Source organism: Acanthaster planci, linkage group LG04, assembly GCF_054643075.1.
Source record: "Acanthaster planci isolate LZ-2023a linkage group LG04, COTS_SCS, whole genome shotgun sequence".
Lineage (NCBI taxonomy): Eukaryota > Metazoa > Echinodermata > Asteroidea > Valvatida > Acanthasteridae > Acanthaster > Acanthaster planci.
In genome coordinates this window covers 8053709-8067333 of record NC_141780.1, presented here as the reverse complement: position 1 = coordinate 8067333, position 13625 = coordinate 8053709, and the positions used below count along the sequence as shown (strand labels likewise).

Below are 13625 nucleotides of genomic sequence, written 5' to 3'. Positions count from 1 at the left end.
AATACTTGCTGGGTGCTATTCACACTGAAGATGGCATATTTTTCAGCACAAAAGCTGCATGAACCGAAATGGCCAGCAATGACAAAGATGTGCAAGTAATTTCTCTCAAGCATAAACAAAGGCTTCCAATGCGAGACTTCCCATTGCATTATTTATTTGTTGTTTGACACTTTTTCTTTGATTTGAGAGTATTATGAAAAACATGACATTCACACATTAGCAGAACAGCAGCAACTTTCTTACTGCATTTCTAATCACATACTTAATATGTATTATAATATTCCTCATGGTTTGCTTCAATGTTTGCTCGACTTGGTGCATTTTCTAGTCAAGAGCTAACTACTCTCTACAGTCTACATTCTCTTCTAAGACGGCCTGTGGTTTTTCCTCACCAGGTCGGTTGTCTGTCTTTGCCTTTGGTGGTGGAGGTGGCGGTATCTGCAGGTGCAGCCCTGGGTTGGGTCGCTTACTGGGAGGAGGGGGAGGGGGCTCTGGGGAAAGCGGTCTCTTGTGAGCGAGTGCCTCCTTGCGTTCCCTCTCTCGATTCTTCTCCTTCAGCTCTTTCCTCATCTTCTGAAGGGGGTCTTCATCTGAGCTGTCCAGCCGGCTGGAGCTCCTGGTCACAGTCAGAAATTTACTTCAGTAACAATATCTGAATGCATCTTTACTTTGAAGCTAGTAACCTTGTCAATGCCCTCCCTGTTCACTGAATTTTTTTTTTCTTCTTTATTGATTAAAAAAGAAAAATCCTTTACTATTAAAGATATAGCAAGTTGGTGACATTTTAATTAAATACCCTTAAAGTTATGTTTCTTGACAATCAGCCTTTCTGTCATTGCTTAAGTCAAGTGACTACTGAATCATACTCCAACTGTGTATGAAGACAAGGGTTCTCAGGTGAAATGTTTTATTGTGACCAAATGTAAAGCCAGGCAATTTAAAGGTCCTATTTAAGGTTACCTCTCCATATCTACTGTGCATGAATGTGTCTTACTCAGAAAAACTATGTACATACCAACAAAGCAAACTAAAGAATCTTTTAAAGTCAAAGTGTCTAAAACAAGATCCAAAGTCAGACACAAACCATTTAGAGTCATGTGTTGAATCCTCATCTGATTTCTTGTGTTTCTTCAAGAGGCTGGTCAGAGATGAGATCACTTGCTGCGCCTCCGTTGAAAGACTCAGACGTTCCCCCAGTCCGTTCTCCTTGTCTGTTGTGAACAGGGGCAGGCTGGGCAACTGGGCAGTCGGGGTCGAGGAGGTGCTGCTGCTGGCCTTGAGAGGACTTTCCAGTGGCTTGGTCGGAGTGTTGGGGTTGGAGTTTGAAATGGGGCTTGGCAGAGGGGGCTTAAGTGGCACAAGGGAAGGTTTTGATGTTACAGGGGTAGCAGGTGCGCTAGATGGAGAATCCTTCTTGGTAGATTTGTTACTGCCCAAGTCTCCGCCCTTACGCTTGCGATATTCATGCAATGACACCTGCATTTCAAAAGGATTCAAGTATCCGTTAACAAAATCTAACACAAGGAACACATTCTTCTGACAATATGGACAAAAATAAGTTGCAAAACTTAGATACTAATTCCTCGACATTTGTGCAGATGTACGAAATAGCAGCACAAGCAGAGATCTACAGCGAAGCAGGCCCTGCATTCCTGTGCCACTGCATCAAGTTCCTTTGCCAAAGCTTTGGCCCTGATCTGTGACAGATGAAGACAGACAGGAATTTGACTGCTTTGGTTGCAACAATCAAGCCTTTTGGACAATCATCCAAAGGTGGAAGGGAAGGAGGATTCCGCCCCCGAGAACTCGGCTGCACAACATATGCCGGCCTACATGCATTGCACACAGCAGTGGAAAAGTATACATTTTTGGATGGCCCGTCTTAGAAAAATGGGCGGCGTGCAAGAACAATGACTGCAAAGAGTTACTCTTATAAGTCCTAAAAGGCTCGGCAGCTTAAAAAAAATGCATTGTGGCGATATTGGAAAAAGTGTCGAATGGAGGTGATTTGTGCCCCTCCAAGTTCTTTAGGATTGAAAGCAACACCAACCAAATTGATCAAACCTGCCAATACGTTCAATACGTTAGGAATTCCATACTGCATTTATGTTCATTCATCACTTGCGACCGACACTGAATGTTGTCTTAAGACAGTTATATGAAATCTATATATTTGAAGGCAGTATTACATCAACGCATTTTAGAGGTAGATTTGTCACAACAGCCTACTTCCTTTGACCACCATAAACTACAAAACTGACATAAATGTGCAACTTAAGGCATACACTGACCCTTTTTTTTGCAGCTGGGGGTGTTCCTGGCACTGGTGAAACTAGACCAGCAGGTGGTGTACCTGGAGCGAGAGGTGAGCCACCAGGCCCAACCTGGCCCTGTCCCAGTGGTGCCTTGACTGGCGATGGGGGAACCCCAAATGATCCTGCCTGCCCAGGAAGTAAAGGCCTACCAGGACCCATCTGTCCTGATTCTCCATGTGGACCTCTATGGACATCACTGGGTAGTAACGCTGCCGGTCTGTATCCTGCACCTGGTTGTACCTCGTCATAATTTTCAACTTGTCGACCTTCTGCCCCAGTAGGTGGGGGGACAGGCCCACATGGTCTTCCCGGACCGGTTTGTTGCCCCGAATTTGGCAATTGGCCCCAGGCTGGCCCTCTCATATGTATATCACTTGCAGGGGACTCTGAATCAGCTGCATTAGGACCATCCAAGGGCTTTAAGTAAGTCTGAGAGGTGTCCCTCCTCTCTACGTGGTCCAGGGGTGCACTGCCTGCATCAGCATGAATAGCTGGCACTACTGACGTCTGGTTTGAATTATACCCAGATGCTGCAGGTTGCATACGATTTATATTAGTGCTTCTTTCGGGCGACTGGCCGAGCAATGGCCTTTTTAATGGCGGTCCAAAGGAAGAATACAAATTTCCAGACCCCTGATCCTCAGGGAAGTTTTGCCTCTGAGTTAACTGACCATCACTCTGGTCTAGCGAGGAACCACTGTTTACACTGCACCCCGAGAGGTGCCTAATTCTTTGCGATGCTGTTTCCCCACTTGCAAGCAAATGCTTCTGATTCGCAGGCTCCTCCGATATCCTCTGAGTACTGAACAAATCCGACTTCATGTCAAGTTTTCGTGCCACAGAGCTTAGCTGCAACTCTGCAGCAGAGGCAGACATGTCTGGCAATGATGTCCGTGAACGGCCAAGGTCTGGCAAGCTCATGCAGGATTTGTGCAGGTCAGGCAGCGAGCTTTGGGTGCTAAGCAAACTTGAGGCTAGCGATCCCTGTGAGGCTGACAGTGAATAGTCCAAGCCTAAAGAAGTATTTTTGCTGGCTGTCATTTCACTGTCACTGGATGCAGTGTGACTATCAGATTCTTGTACTTCACTCAGTGCTGCTTTTTCACCCACTGATAAAGTGCTACTTAGTTCAGTTTTCACACACACTAATTCTCCCCCATCAGAGTCCTCCCTCCTCTCCTGTGATACACCTGTAAGAACTGCAGGCTGAAACTGCTGTTTGGAGTCCATCGCTCCTGAGTGTTCACTAATGTGTGGACTTCTCAAGTCTAAACACATGTGCAGTTCATCTTTGACAGGTGTACCTTCATCCTTTGTTGGAGCCGTGCTGGCCTCTTGCTGATCCCCAGGCAACAGGGAGATTGGAGACCGATCAAAATCAGCCGGAGTGGTCACTGACAAACCACTGTCCACAGAAGAACTCTTGCGGAAGTCCTACAACATGAATGAAAGGATTTTTTTTTCTAGTTCTTAGCTGACAAAATTTTCAAAGCAGGAATTACACCTTCATTGAATTATTGGGGAAAACTGTACATGTGTCAATAAAATAAACATCATGCAATCCCCTCAAACATCATTCACATACCAGCCAAGATTGAAAAATCAGAAATCGGAACACCCATTTTACGAGCCCACAACAAAACAAGCAGCCATGCAAGAGAAGCTATTTATATGTACACACATATATGCCTGTGTAACAACTGCCATTTGGACATAGCAAATAGCATCCTCTTTTTCTGCAAATACAGCGCTTTTTTGCTGGGGCATATAATCGTATTTTTTTCCTTTTTATGGAAATCGGAACAGATTGCAGGTATGAATTTGAACTCCACTAACAGCATACCTCACATACTCAGCTTGAAAAAAAAGCTGGTATCAACAAAGCTTAACAGATTTTTCCATGAACAATTTTAAAATACTGAACATGCTTCTATGTACTAGAAATTGAGAAAGCACAAGATATTCTGCATCACAGTTACAAATCAACTCCGCCCATATTTATGTCAGTAGTTAGAAATAGTGAAAACCTGTAAACCACAACTAAGATCGTTTACTCTTTACTTGCTAATTACTGTATAGCACAAGCAACACAAATCTGGTAAATGTGCAGTACTTCATGGGATTGCAATGACAGAGGAAAGAGTAACTATAAGGAACTTTTGTGAGAAAAGCTGAAAGCCAAACATGTTTTTTTTCCCCTGTGCCATATTGCTGTTGATTGGTTCCACAAAGGAGCTAAGTTGAAAGAACTTAATTGACAGCACCTCAGTTTTTGAGCAAATATATTGACCACTTTGCGCTAGGCCCATTTATCCATGTTGATTCTGCTGGACCGGGTGATTTTTAGATTTTTTTTTCTGTTTTCCAAATTCATTTAAAAATTCATAACTTCATTTACTGGACGTTTACACCTATATGAATGACTCTGGTAGCTACTCTAATCTGACAGACAACATTTATTGATGCCTGAGTATTTCAGCCAGGCCTGCCGCCTTGTAAAAAAGCCCAGATTGTGTAGTAATATGTAAGTTTCTTTTGTTCCCGAAACCTGCACAGTGCACTGCTGGCGTCTTTTCAATAGGGGCCAGATTAGCGTGCAGCAGTATTGTATCACTCATCACTGGAGCGTTTTTGTCCCTGGTGGTAATCCACTTGCGCTGAATGCCAAAAACAGTGGTATAATCTTTCAAAACAATGACAGATTTCCTCCGCTATTGACAACTGAAAAAAGTTGGTAATTCCAAGCAGCTCAGTCTTTTGTTCCAAGTACAGTCTTTTGTTACAAGGAAAAGCTCTTTTGTCCGGCTTCAGGCTCCACGGCTTCGGGTATAAAGCCAATGTCCCCGAAACTGGTACCCTGGCACAAAGTGGTTAATGGTGACATGATAACTAGAAAGTTCTGCTTCAAACTGGTAGAATGCAGGACTTTCTTGGATTAATCTCTAAGATAAATTTGATGATACATTCTAGAAAGCAAGAAGACATTTCAAGGTGTTAACTGGGTGTCTACAGGTTTCAATAATTATGCAGTAGCGTAAAACAAAGACGTTAGAATAGGACTTTTAGTAAATGAAGACAAGAAAAAGTTTATATTCATCAACGACTACTCTTCAGAATTCCTTTTCCTGCTTTATCGGTTGGGCATTTCACTGAGTTGTATGGTAGTTATATCTGATGGTAAGAGACTGCAGTGTAATCTATAATAAAAAGGGCTATGAAATCTCACATATCCTTTCTTTGTCCACAGGTTTTGCCATGCATATATACAATGCCAATTACTGACTTGTTTTGACTTGTTCTGCAGTGAACATACATAGCAAATTAATACAATATAAAATGATACGGTAATGCATAAAATAAAAAAATGTAAAGCATGGTTACAAAGAGCAATGGGAATTTGGTTTAACCACTTCGTGCCGGGGCATTTTTCAATGTTGATGTGGGGCCAGCATGACTATCATTTTTTTCCGTTTTTAAAATCCTTAAAAAAATTCATCATTTCATTTAACGGTCGTTTATAGCCGCACGAAGTAATCTTCAGGCACTACTCTAAGTTGATAGATGACCTTCATTGACGCCCGAGTATTTCAGCCAGGCCTGCAGCCTTGTAAACAGAGCCCAGATTGTGCGGTGTTATATAACTGTCTTTTGTTCACGAATCTGGCTCAGTGCACTGCTGACCTCTTTTCAATAGGGGCCAGATTAGTGTGCAGTGGTGCTGTGTGGCTCATCGCTGTGGTGGTGGAGCGCTTTTGTCCCCGGTGGTAATCCGCTCGCTCTCAATGCCCCAAACCCTGGTATAGGGTTTCAAAACAAGGCTGGATTATCACCACTTTTGAGAGTGAAAAATGCCGGTAATGCCCAGCAGCCTGGTCTTTTGTTCGGAGTACGGTCTTTTGTTACAGGGCCCTGTTTCCTTTGTCCGAGTTTGGAGACCCTGGCCACCCATATAAACCATACGTCTCCGATCCCGGAGTCCCGGCAGGAAGTGGTTAATATAATGATCTCTGCAATGACAGTCAACCGCATAGAACAAACTGAGTCAGAATGCATTTGAACTTTGCCAAGCTGGTGTCACACACTTGATGAGCCCTATTATGGTTGTTAACCACTTGCTGCCGGGTGGATTTTTCTTGAGCAAGACAAGATGCTGGGTCCTTTTCAAGATTTTCCGTTTTCAAAATTCATCATTTCATTTAATGGCCGTTTATACCAACATGAAGGACTCTTTGGGCACTTCTCTAAAGCTGACAGGTAAAATTCATTTCAGCCAGGCTGCAACCTTGGAAAAGGAGCCCAGATTGTGCGGTGTTATGTAAGATTCTTTTATTCCCGAAACCGGCACAATGCACTACTGACCTCTTTTCAATTAGAAATTAGCGTGCAGTGGTGCTGTGTGGCTCATCGCTGCGGTGGTGGAGAGCTTTTGTCCCCAGTGGTATTCCGCTCGCTCTAAATGCCTCAAACCATGGTATACTGTTTCAAAACAAGGCTGGATTATCTCCACTATTGAGAGAGCGTGATGTCGGTAATGCCCAGCAGCTCAGTCCCCTGTGCTGAGCAAGGTCTTTTGTTATAAGGCCCAACTCTTTTGTCTCAGTTCGGGGCTCCCCGGCTCTGCATATAAAGCCTATGTACTCGAAAATGGATCGCCCGGCAGGGAGTGGTCAAACACATAATGTAGCTAACCAGATTTTGAAACCCCTCTAAAATAGTAAAGAATGCCCAGTGATAAGTTTCTTCAAAATCAGACCCCTTTGGACTTTGACAGTGTGTCTGCCTGACACAGCCATGCAGCCCTTTTGTCAGAACGCACACGCTGAAGTAAGCCAAGACACCTTGCAGGTCTGAATACTTTTGCTATTTGGTAAGTGATGTAGACATTGTTGCTATTAGATGCCAGCTCCTATTTGACTTTGGCTAGCAAGAGTGAGGGGTTACGAAAAGAACAAAATTAATGCAGCTCCAGCTAAAAGAAATACACGAGTGGGGGTGAGTCTCGGCAAGTGTGGAACGTGAAGGCGATCAGAAAATTCTGTACCTTCTTGGCAGGCAGAGGAAATGGAAAGGATAACGAGCGTCTCCTGATGTCGAGAATGCACTCAGGTGACACAAGTGGCTACAAGGAGGAGGGCAGAGGTGATAAGCACACGTGAGTAATCACTGCACACCACACATCTTGTGATGGGCAATACACGATCACCTTGAAGTGGCTTAAATCTGGCTGCTCACAACACACCTGCTTGTAACGTCAGTTAAATCAAAAAGCTCCTTCCATAGAGATAGAACAATGACTAAAGATCCTGAAACTCCACTCCTAATGGAGTGGCGAATGGCAATGTAAACCTAAAATGAGCAACTGGCCTCAAATGACACTTTGGAGTGACATCTTTTAAACCAATCACCTCAAGTAGTTTCCCTGGTCCAACCAGCGTCTTCTACAAGTAACGACTTCTGTAGGTCTATTCAAAAAAGAACCTTTACAAATCCTGCCGATGTGAAAGTGTCAAAAAAATTGAAGGGCACCTGAGTATATAACAGTTCTCCTAACTGACCCCAAATATCTCTGTTTCGTATTTCAGCCTACCTCTGTTTGCCCCAGGGTTGAGGGTGGGGCTGTTCCCGACACACTACTGGTACCACCATCTGGTTTTCGTGGTGAGTCCATTGCACCTGGCTCAGGTCCATCAACAGCCGCTAATCCCTGCAATTCCTCCACCAGCATGGACGCAGTGTGGCGAAGGGGCTTGTCTTCCATCGGAGCCACTGCAGGAGGTGGGGTGGTGGTCAGGCGATCCTCAGCGATGGAATGCCGTAGCATGCGCTTCTTCAGAGGTGTCATGAGGTCTACATGCACATTAATGAAACATACATGACAGCAAACTAAACAAAGTTGGAATGCTGAGAGAATAATCTCAGACAGTCAATAATACATAAACTTCAAAACATTTCATTAGCTGTTGTACACTTAAATTCTTTTGAAAATTTTAATAGACTTTCATCATTCAATGTGTTTCAATACAAACATTAATTAGGTATGTTATACAGCATTTCAATTGAAAAGTAGCGGTGCATCCATCTCCCATGCAATTTAAGAAAAAAATAACTATAACATGCATGCTACCAATTCTTTTTAAGATCAGGAAAGCAAATAAATCTAAATATAAAAACAAAATCATTACCATCAAGGAAAGCATTCACCTTTACAGGATCTCTAGAACATGTCATATTTTTCAATGAAACAAAAATGGGGTCAAAGAGAAAATGTTAACTGTACCATTTGTGGCACTGGTGTTGGGTGAGAGGGCCGGACTGACAGGATAGCTGGCAGGATTCGGACTTAATGTTCCATTGCAGACGGGTGATTCTGAACCGCTGCTGGTTTGGGCCTTGGACCCAGGTCCACTTCCCTCACTCATGGCCTGTCGAAGCCACCTCTACAAAAGGCCAAGCACGGGAACAAAAACAATAATTTTTAGAATTGCTTGTCTCTTGAATGTGTAAACCAAGAGGTTTTCTGATACAACCATGGCCAAGGTCATCACATGCAAAGAAAGGGACGTATCGGCCTTCATTAGAATCACATTGATTTTAAAGTTCTCTATATCTCAGCACCACAAGTAAGAGACACCTTGAGTCTTCAATTAACCCTCCTTTGGTTTAACAGCACAAATATGCACAAGTGCCCAAGGTCACTCTCTTGCATGTTGGTGCAGTGCACAACACAGCTGTGCTTCTTAGAGGTGTTTACCAAGTGACCCAAAGAGTGACTTCAGCACAGGAGGGTTAAGTGTATTTTCAGTGACTTTTTATCAACCCTGACTGCGCTCAAAATATTTATGTGAATTAAAATTTAATAGGTGTAACAAAATTTTGCTACACGTGGAATGGTATGATGCAATATCGTTACGATTTACCTGAAAATGAGGAACAAACCTTTTTGGCTGAACCAAAGGTAGCTTCCGGATTGCCCTTTGCCTCCTTGGTACCCAGGTTCAACAAGGGACCAGTCTTGGACAACTGCAAGGAGGAGCTGGGTGAGGAGTGGCCAGCTGCCATCATGTCCGCTGGTTCCGTCTTGATGGTCAGTGGCTTGTTGGCTGAAGCCTCTTGGGCCTTCTCATTCAACCACTCATTCATAAAGAACTGTAGGATGGAGAGAAAGGTAACCAAAGTTTATAGAAAAGCCAACACATAATCACGTATGCTAACACTGGGAACTCAAGACACTTTTTTTCAGCCACTGGACAAGCCACTAGAAACGCAGTGCATATGCAGAGAATGGGTTTGGAACAAATAGCCATTAAAAGTCTGAGTTGGGCAATGACAAGGTTATAATTAAATACTCAATCCCAACGAGTACACGCACTATGGTTCAAGTTGTCTAACGGTCTTTAAGATCAGTGAACACATAGATCTCTAGAACATGTTTCGTAGATCTACATGTTTATTAGTAGTCTGATTCCCATTCATTTGGGGCATCAGGGAATTGTCAGGTCCAGGAACCAGACCTACTTATGGGGGGTGAGCAAACTTCCCAAACATTGTGAACTGGGTCAGATACTTTTCTAATTTGTTTATCTTCCAAAAAACAAACCATCTATGATTTTTAGACCTTTGAAAACTCAAATATGGGAATAGTTGACGGGCATTTATCATAAAAAACCAACAAAATAGCTTGGAAAAGAAACTGGCTACAACCTATAAGTCAATATTTTTAATACTTTTTAGTATTGTATAAATGTTTTTCTTTTTTGTGAGGACACCAATGGAAATAGGCTGTTTGTTACAGCTTTCTTGGGCTATCCTTGGCTTCTGTCTTTTACTATTCTTAGTATTTTTGTGTTTTTTGTACTATGACTGTTATTTTAAATTGTTTTTTTGCCAGAATAACAAAATAAATGAATAAAATCACTGACCTAATCGACAAGGCGTTTTCGCTTGAAACCTTGTTTGAATCTTCCAATATCTACAGCTGTTTAGAAGCTCTATGTATATCTTTTTTGATCTCTAATTTCCACGAGGCAGAGTCACTTGTTACGCAAAAGAGGCTTTGCTGTGTTCTTAAATCCAGACAACCATAAACAACCTCCTGATGGATTTTGAAGGATCTTTGAGGGTTAATAGCTATAAAGGATGCAAAATCCCTGGAAGCATATGCTGTCTGCAAACACTGCTTTATTTGAATGATAGGAATGGACACCTAGATGTAGCTGGGAAAAAAAACAAGATAACACTAAAGTGGCACTGGTTAATGAATAAGCCAGGTCAAATATCAGGCCAATCTCCAAATCCTCCAGTAGTATCTTGGAATAGGTAAGAGTTTACCACTGAAGCATGTTTAGGAATTGAGGGCGACAGAAAACTTTCCAAACTGCCAACTACTGATCACCTTTTTGGTCTTTGGAAACTTGAAGTGCTTGCTGCAGGCTGGAACAGGGGACGCCATTCCCTGCTGATCGGCACCTTGGCTTGGACTGAATACTGTCTGTATGAGCAACGGGGCTTGACTGGATGGCAATGACACTGCAGGGAGGCTGGCAGACTGTGGCCCGGTGGAAGGATTGGACTCCTCATCATGAGATGAAAAGTCAACTGAGACGGTCGATGCACCGCTGTTGACGCGACTTCGCCGTCTGGCACCTTTCCTTTTGCGACTGTAAAACAAGAGCACAGAAACCTTGCAAGGGTCAAATAAAAAACCACCAGCACTCTATTATGGCATCCACTTAGACTCATTTTCTCTTGGCGTTAGGGTTTATGATTAAAGGAAATTACAGTATACTTGATATACCCTTAGGACATGAAATAGAACTTTTGCGTACCTATGAATGCATAGGAAACACTTTCCAGGCTATTTCAAAGAATGTCAACTGTTCTAAAGGCTGGTTCACACGATAGGCGAACGTAAAAGCGAAGCACATTTGACATCACGAAAGATTTGCCGCAAACTTTGCTCCAGTTGAAATGTGTTCAACTTTTGCAAATTCACCGCTAGAATATTTGATCTGACTACACAAATTCAAGTTTGCGCTGGCAGTATGAACTAGCCTTTATATTGATGTTTTCCCAGCACCAAATTACAGGGGACGCAATGCTTGTGATTTGCTGAGGACACCTACCCTTTAAAGGTTTTAGGTCTGGTGATGACTGCAGGTGTAGTAACAGACGACGTGGTCACTGTGGATGCAGAAGACACAGGTGCAGCACTAAGGATACTGGAAGAATCTATCTCTGTAACCTCCACTGACGGTGCTTCATCTGGCATTGCACCTGGAAGTGAGTCCTGGAATGCAACAGGTGCAATAATAAGCATCAAAGTATCCAATGAGCACTCCTCTTCAAGCTCCTTACATGTGTCTCTTTGAACAGTTGCATTTCATCACACAAAATCCAAGATATAGTCATTGATGTGTTGCAAAATAAAGGCAATGGCCTGAACAGTTTACTAATTTTTTTTTCCTGGTTGCGTTCAGACATCTCTGTGGTATAGAATACTTACTCGTGAGATCTTTTGACCCTCATTTTAACACTATGGATCACTCAACATTAAATACCATATCAGACTCACAGTGTACCTCCTACTCTTAAATATATCTGGAAGATATGATCCAAGTGTACATAAGTACACTAATGAGGTGTATCGTGCAAATAAAGTGCTCAGTGTCACCCTTCAGAAGACAGTGCTACTGACGTGCCTTCCAGGTACCACTGCAGCAATTGCATTTTGATGTCCTGCATTTTAGTCCAAACAAAGCTTGGAAAGTAAGGGTCACTTGGAAAGTTACAGATACTCACTGTTTTTTCCAACTCTTCTTCTGCAACGTGTAAATCTTCCTTATCTTCAACTTTCTCCTCTGGTTGCTTTGCAGGGGCTTTTGTCGTGGCTTTTGTCTCTGTAGCCGTGCCGGTACCCAGCGTTGGTGCTGTCGTTTTGCTAGCCGACGTTCTTTCCAGAGCTTCCTTGCGTCGCTTCTCTGTCTTTTCTAACCGCGCAAAAGCCTGCAGGATGGCCTCCATCTTACGCTCTTCTCGCGTCAGTTTCCTGGCTGCTGAGGGTGGCAGCTTGGTCTCGGCCTGGTTTTCTTCAGACTCTTCTGTTTCCAGTTGTGCTGAGGTGTTGTTGCTGGGGGTGTGCACTGGCGACGCTTCTGGGTTACTGGGGGAGTGGTGCATGGACTCTTCACCGTTGGTAGCTGGCAGAGGCTGAGCTTGATTCTGCGTCAAAGCAAGAACAAGTTTGTATAATCCAAAAACAAATATTACTCTGATATTAATACACAATATACAAAAAAATTTCTTCAAACTTTCAGACTGAAGAACAAATTTGAAAATTTCACAGGATTTAAATGAAAAAGTGCTTGACACTGCATGCACAAAATATCAGTGAGCGACCACAGGCCTGTACATACATTTCAAAAAGGCCTAATATATGTGATTTACGATGGTGGATAAAGATACCTGTGCATTATGAGCAGAGAGTGAGACCCTGAGAGGAGACACCATTCTCTTCTTGCTGAGGTTGGAGCCCAACGATAATGTGGAGGTGTCCTGCAGATGATTGCTGACGGGACTCTTTGCTGCTGTGACTTGACTGTTCTGCTTTCTCAAGTGGCGTTTCACAATGCAGTTTTTCTTGGAGCAGGCACAGAGTACTGGGTATGAACTTTTGAACAAAATGAAACAAGACGAACTTGTCAATCCTAGTAAATCTTTTTTTAAAAAGGAGAGGGGTGGGGTGGAATGTGTGCCTAAATAACGTCAACTATCATGTATATTATTGCATGCAACTTGGAATTTAGAGAAACAAGGAACTTCCAAACCATACACGACTTATTAAGGTGTTTTTCAATTTGTAATGGTCCTAATGAAAATTAAATAATAAAGAACAAAAATAATCAGGCCACGACGAATCGCCTGTCAAAGTTTCATTCAGGCAGTTAAAATTCTACCAGCTGTGCCCGGGCAAGTCCAGAAAAGCTGACGTCTTTTCTGTCGTCACAAAACATCTTTCAATAACTTTTTTCTCACATTAAACTGCTTGTTTTTACACGTTTTTCCTACTTACATTTGGAATGGTTGAAAAGAAACTTCAGTTATTTTCACGAGTTCCCATTCACGTTTCGCTGTCGCAGTGGTGAAAACACGTGCGCAAAACTCAATGCATTAAGTGAAGCTGCACTGGTTCCCGCCGAGCTGTGCCCATGCAAAAGAACGCGTGATGGAAATATAGGAACGTGAACCAGTCTATACATGCACTGTACGTCCCGGTCGATTACAGCCGTACACACATACAACCCTAAAGCTGCA

General features: G+C 42.9%; 1 protein-coding gene across 4 annotated transcripts in view; it reads right to left on the bottom strand.

Moving 5' to 3' along the window:
- The window catches only part of LOC110988881 (uncharacterized), a 36000-nt gene that overhangs the window by 5603 nt on the left and 16772 nt on the right, over nucleotides 1–13625 (bottom strand). For 3 of the 4 annotated variants that reach the window (XM_087135176.1, XM_087135175.1, XM_087135177.1), the window contains 11 exons: nucleotides 12777–12981; nucleotides 12114–12533; nucleotides 11438–11601; nucleotides 10708–10972; nucleotides 9252–9461; nucleotides 8593–8752; nucleotides 7903–8162; nucleotides 7357–7434; nucleotides 2292–3749; nucleotides 1085–1476; nucleotides 393–616 (listed from right to left, as the gene is read on the bottom strand). In XM_087135176.1, the coding sequence (XP_086991302.1) occupies nucleotides 393–616; nucleotides 1085–1476; nucleotides 2292–3749; nucleotides 7357–7434; nucleotides 7903–8162; nucleotides 8593–8752; nucleotides 9252–9461; nucleotides 10708–10972; nucleotides 11438–11601; nucleotides 12114–12533; nucleotides 12777–12981 (3836 nt within the window). The remainder of the gene's footprint in view (nucleotides 1–392; nucleotides 617–1084; nucleotides 1477–2291; nucleotides 3750–7356; nucleotides 7435–7902; nucleotides 8163–8592; nucleotides 8753–9251; nucleotides 9462–10707; nucleotides 10973–11437; nucleotides 11602–12113; nucleotides 12534–12776; nucleotides 12982–13625) is intronic. The other variant, XM_087135178.1, reaches the window with a different exon arrangement.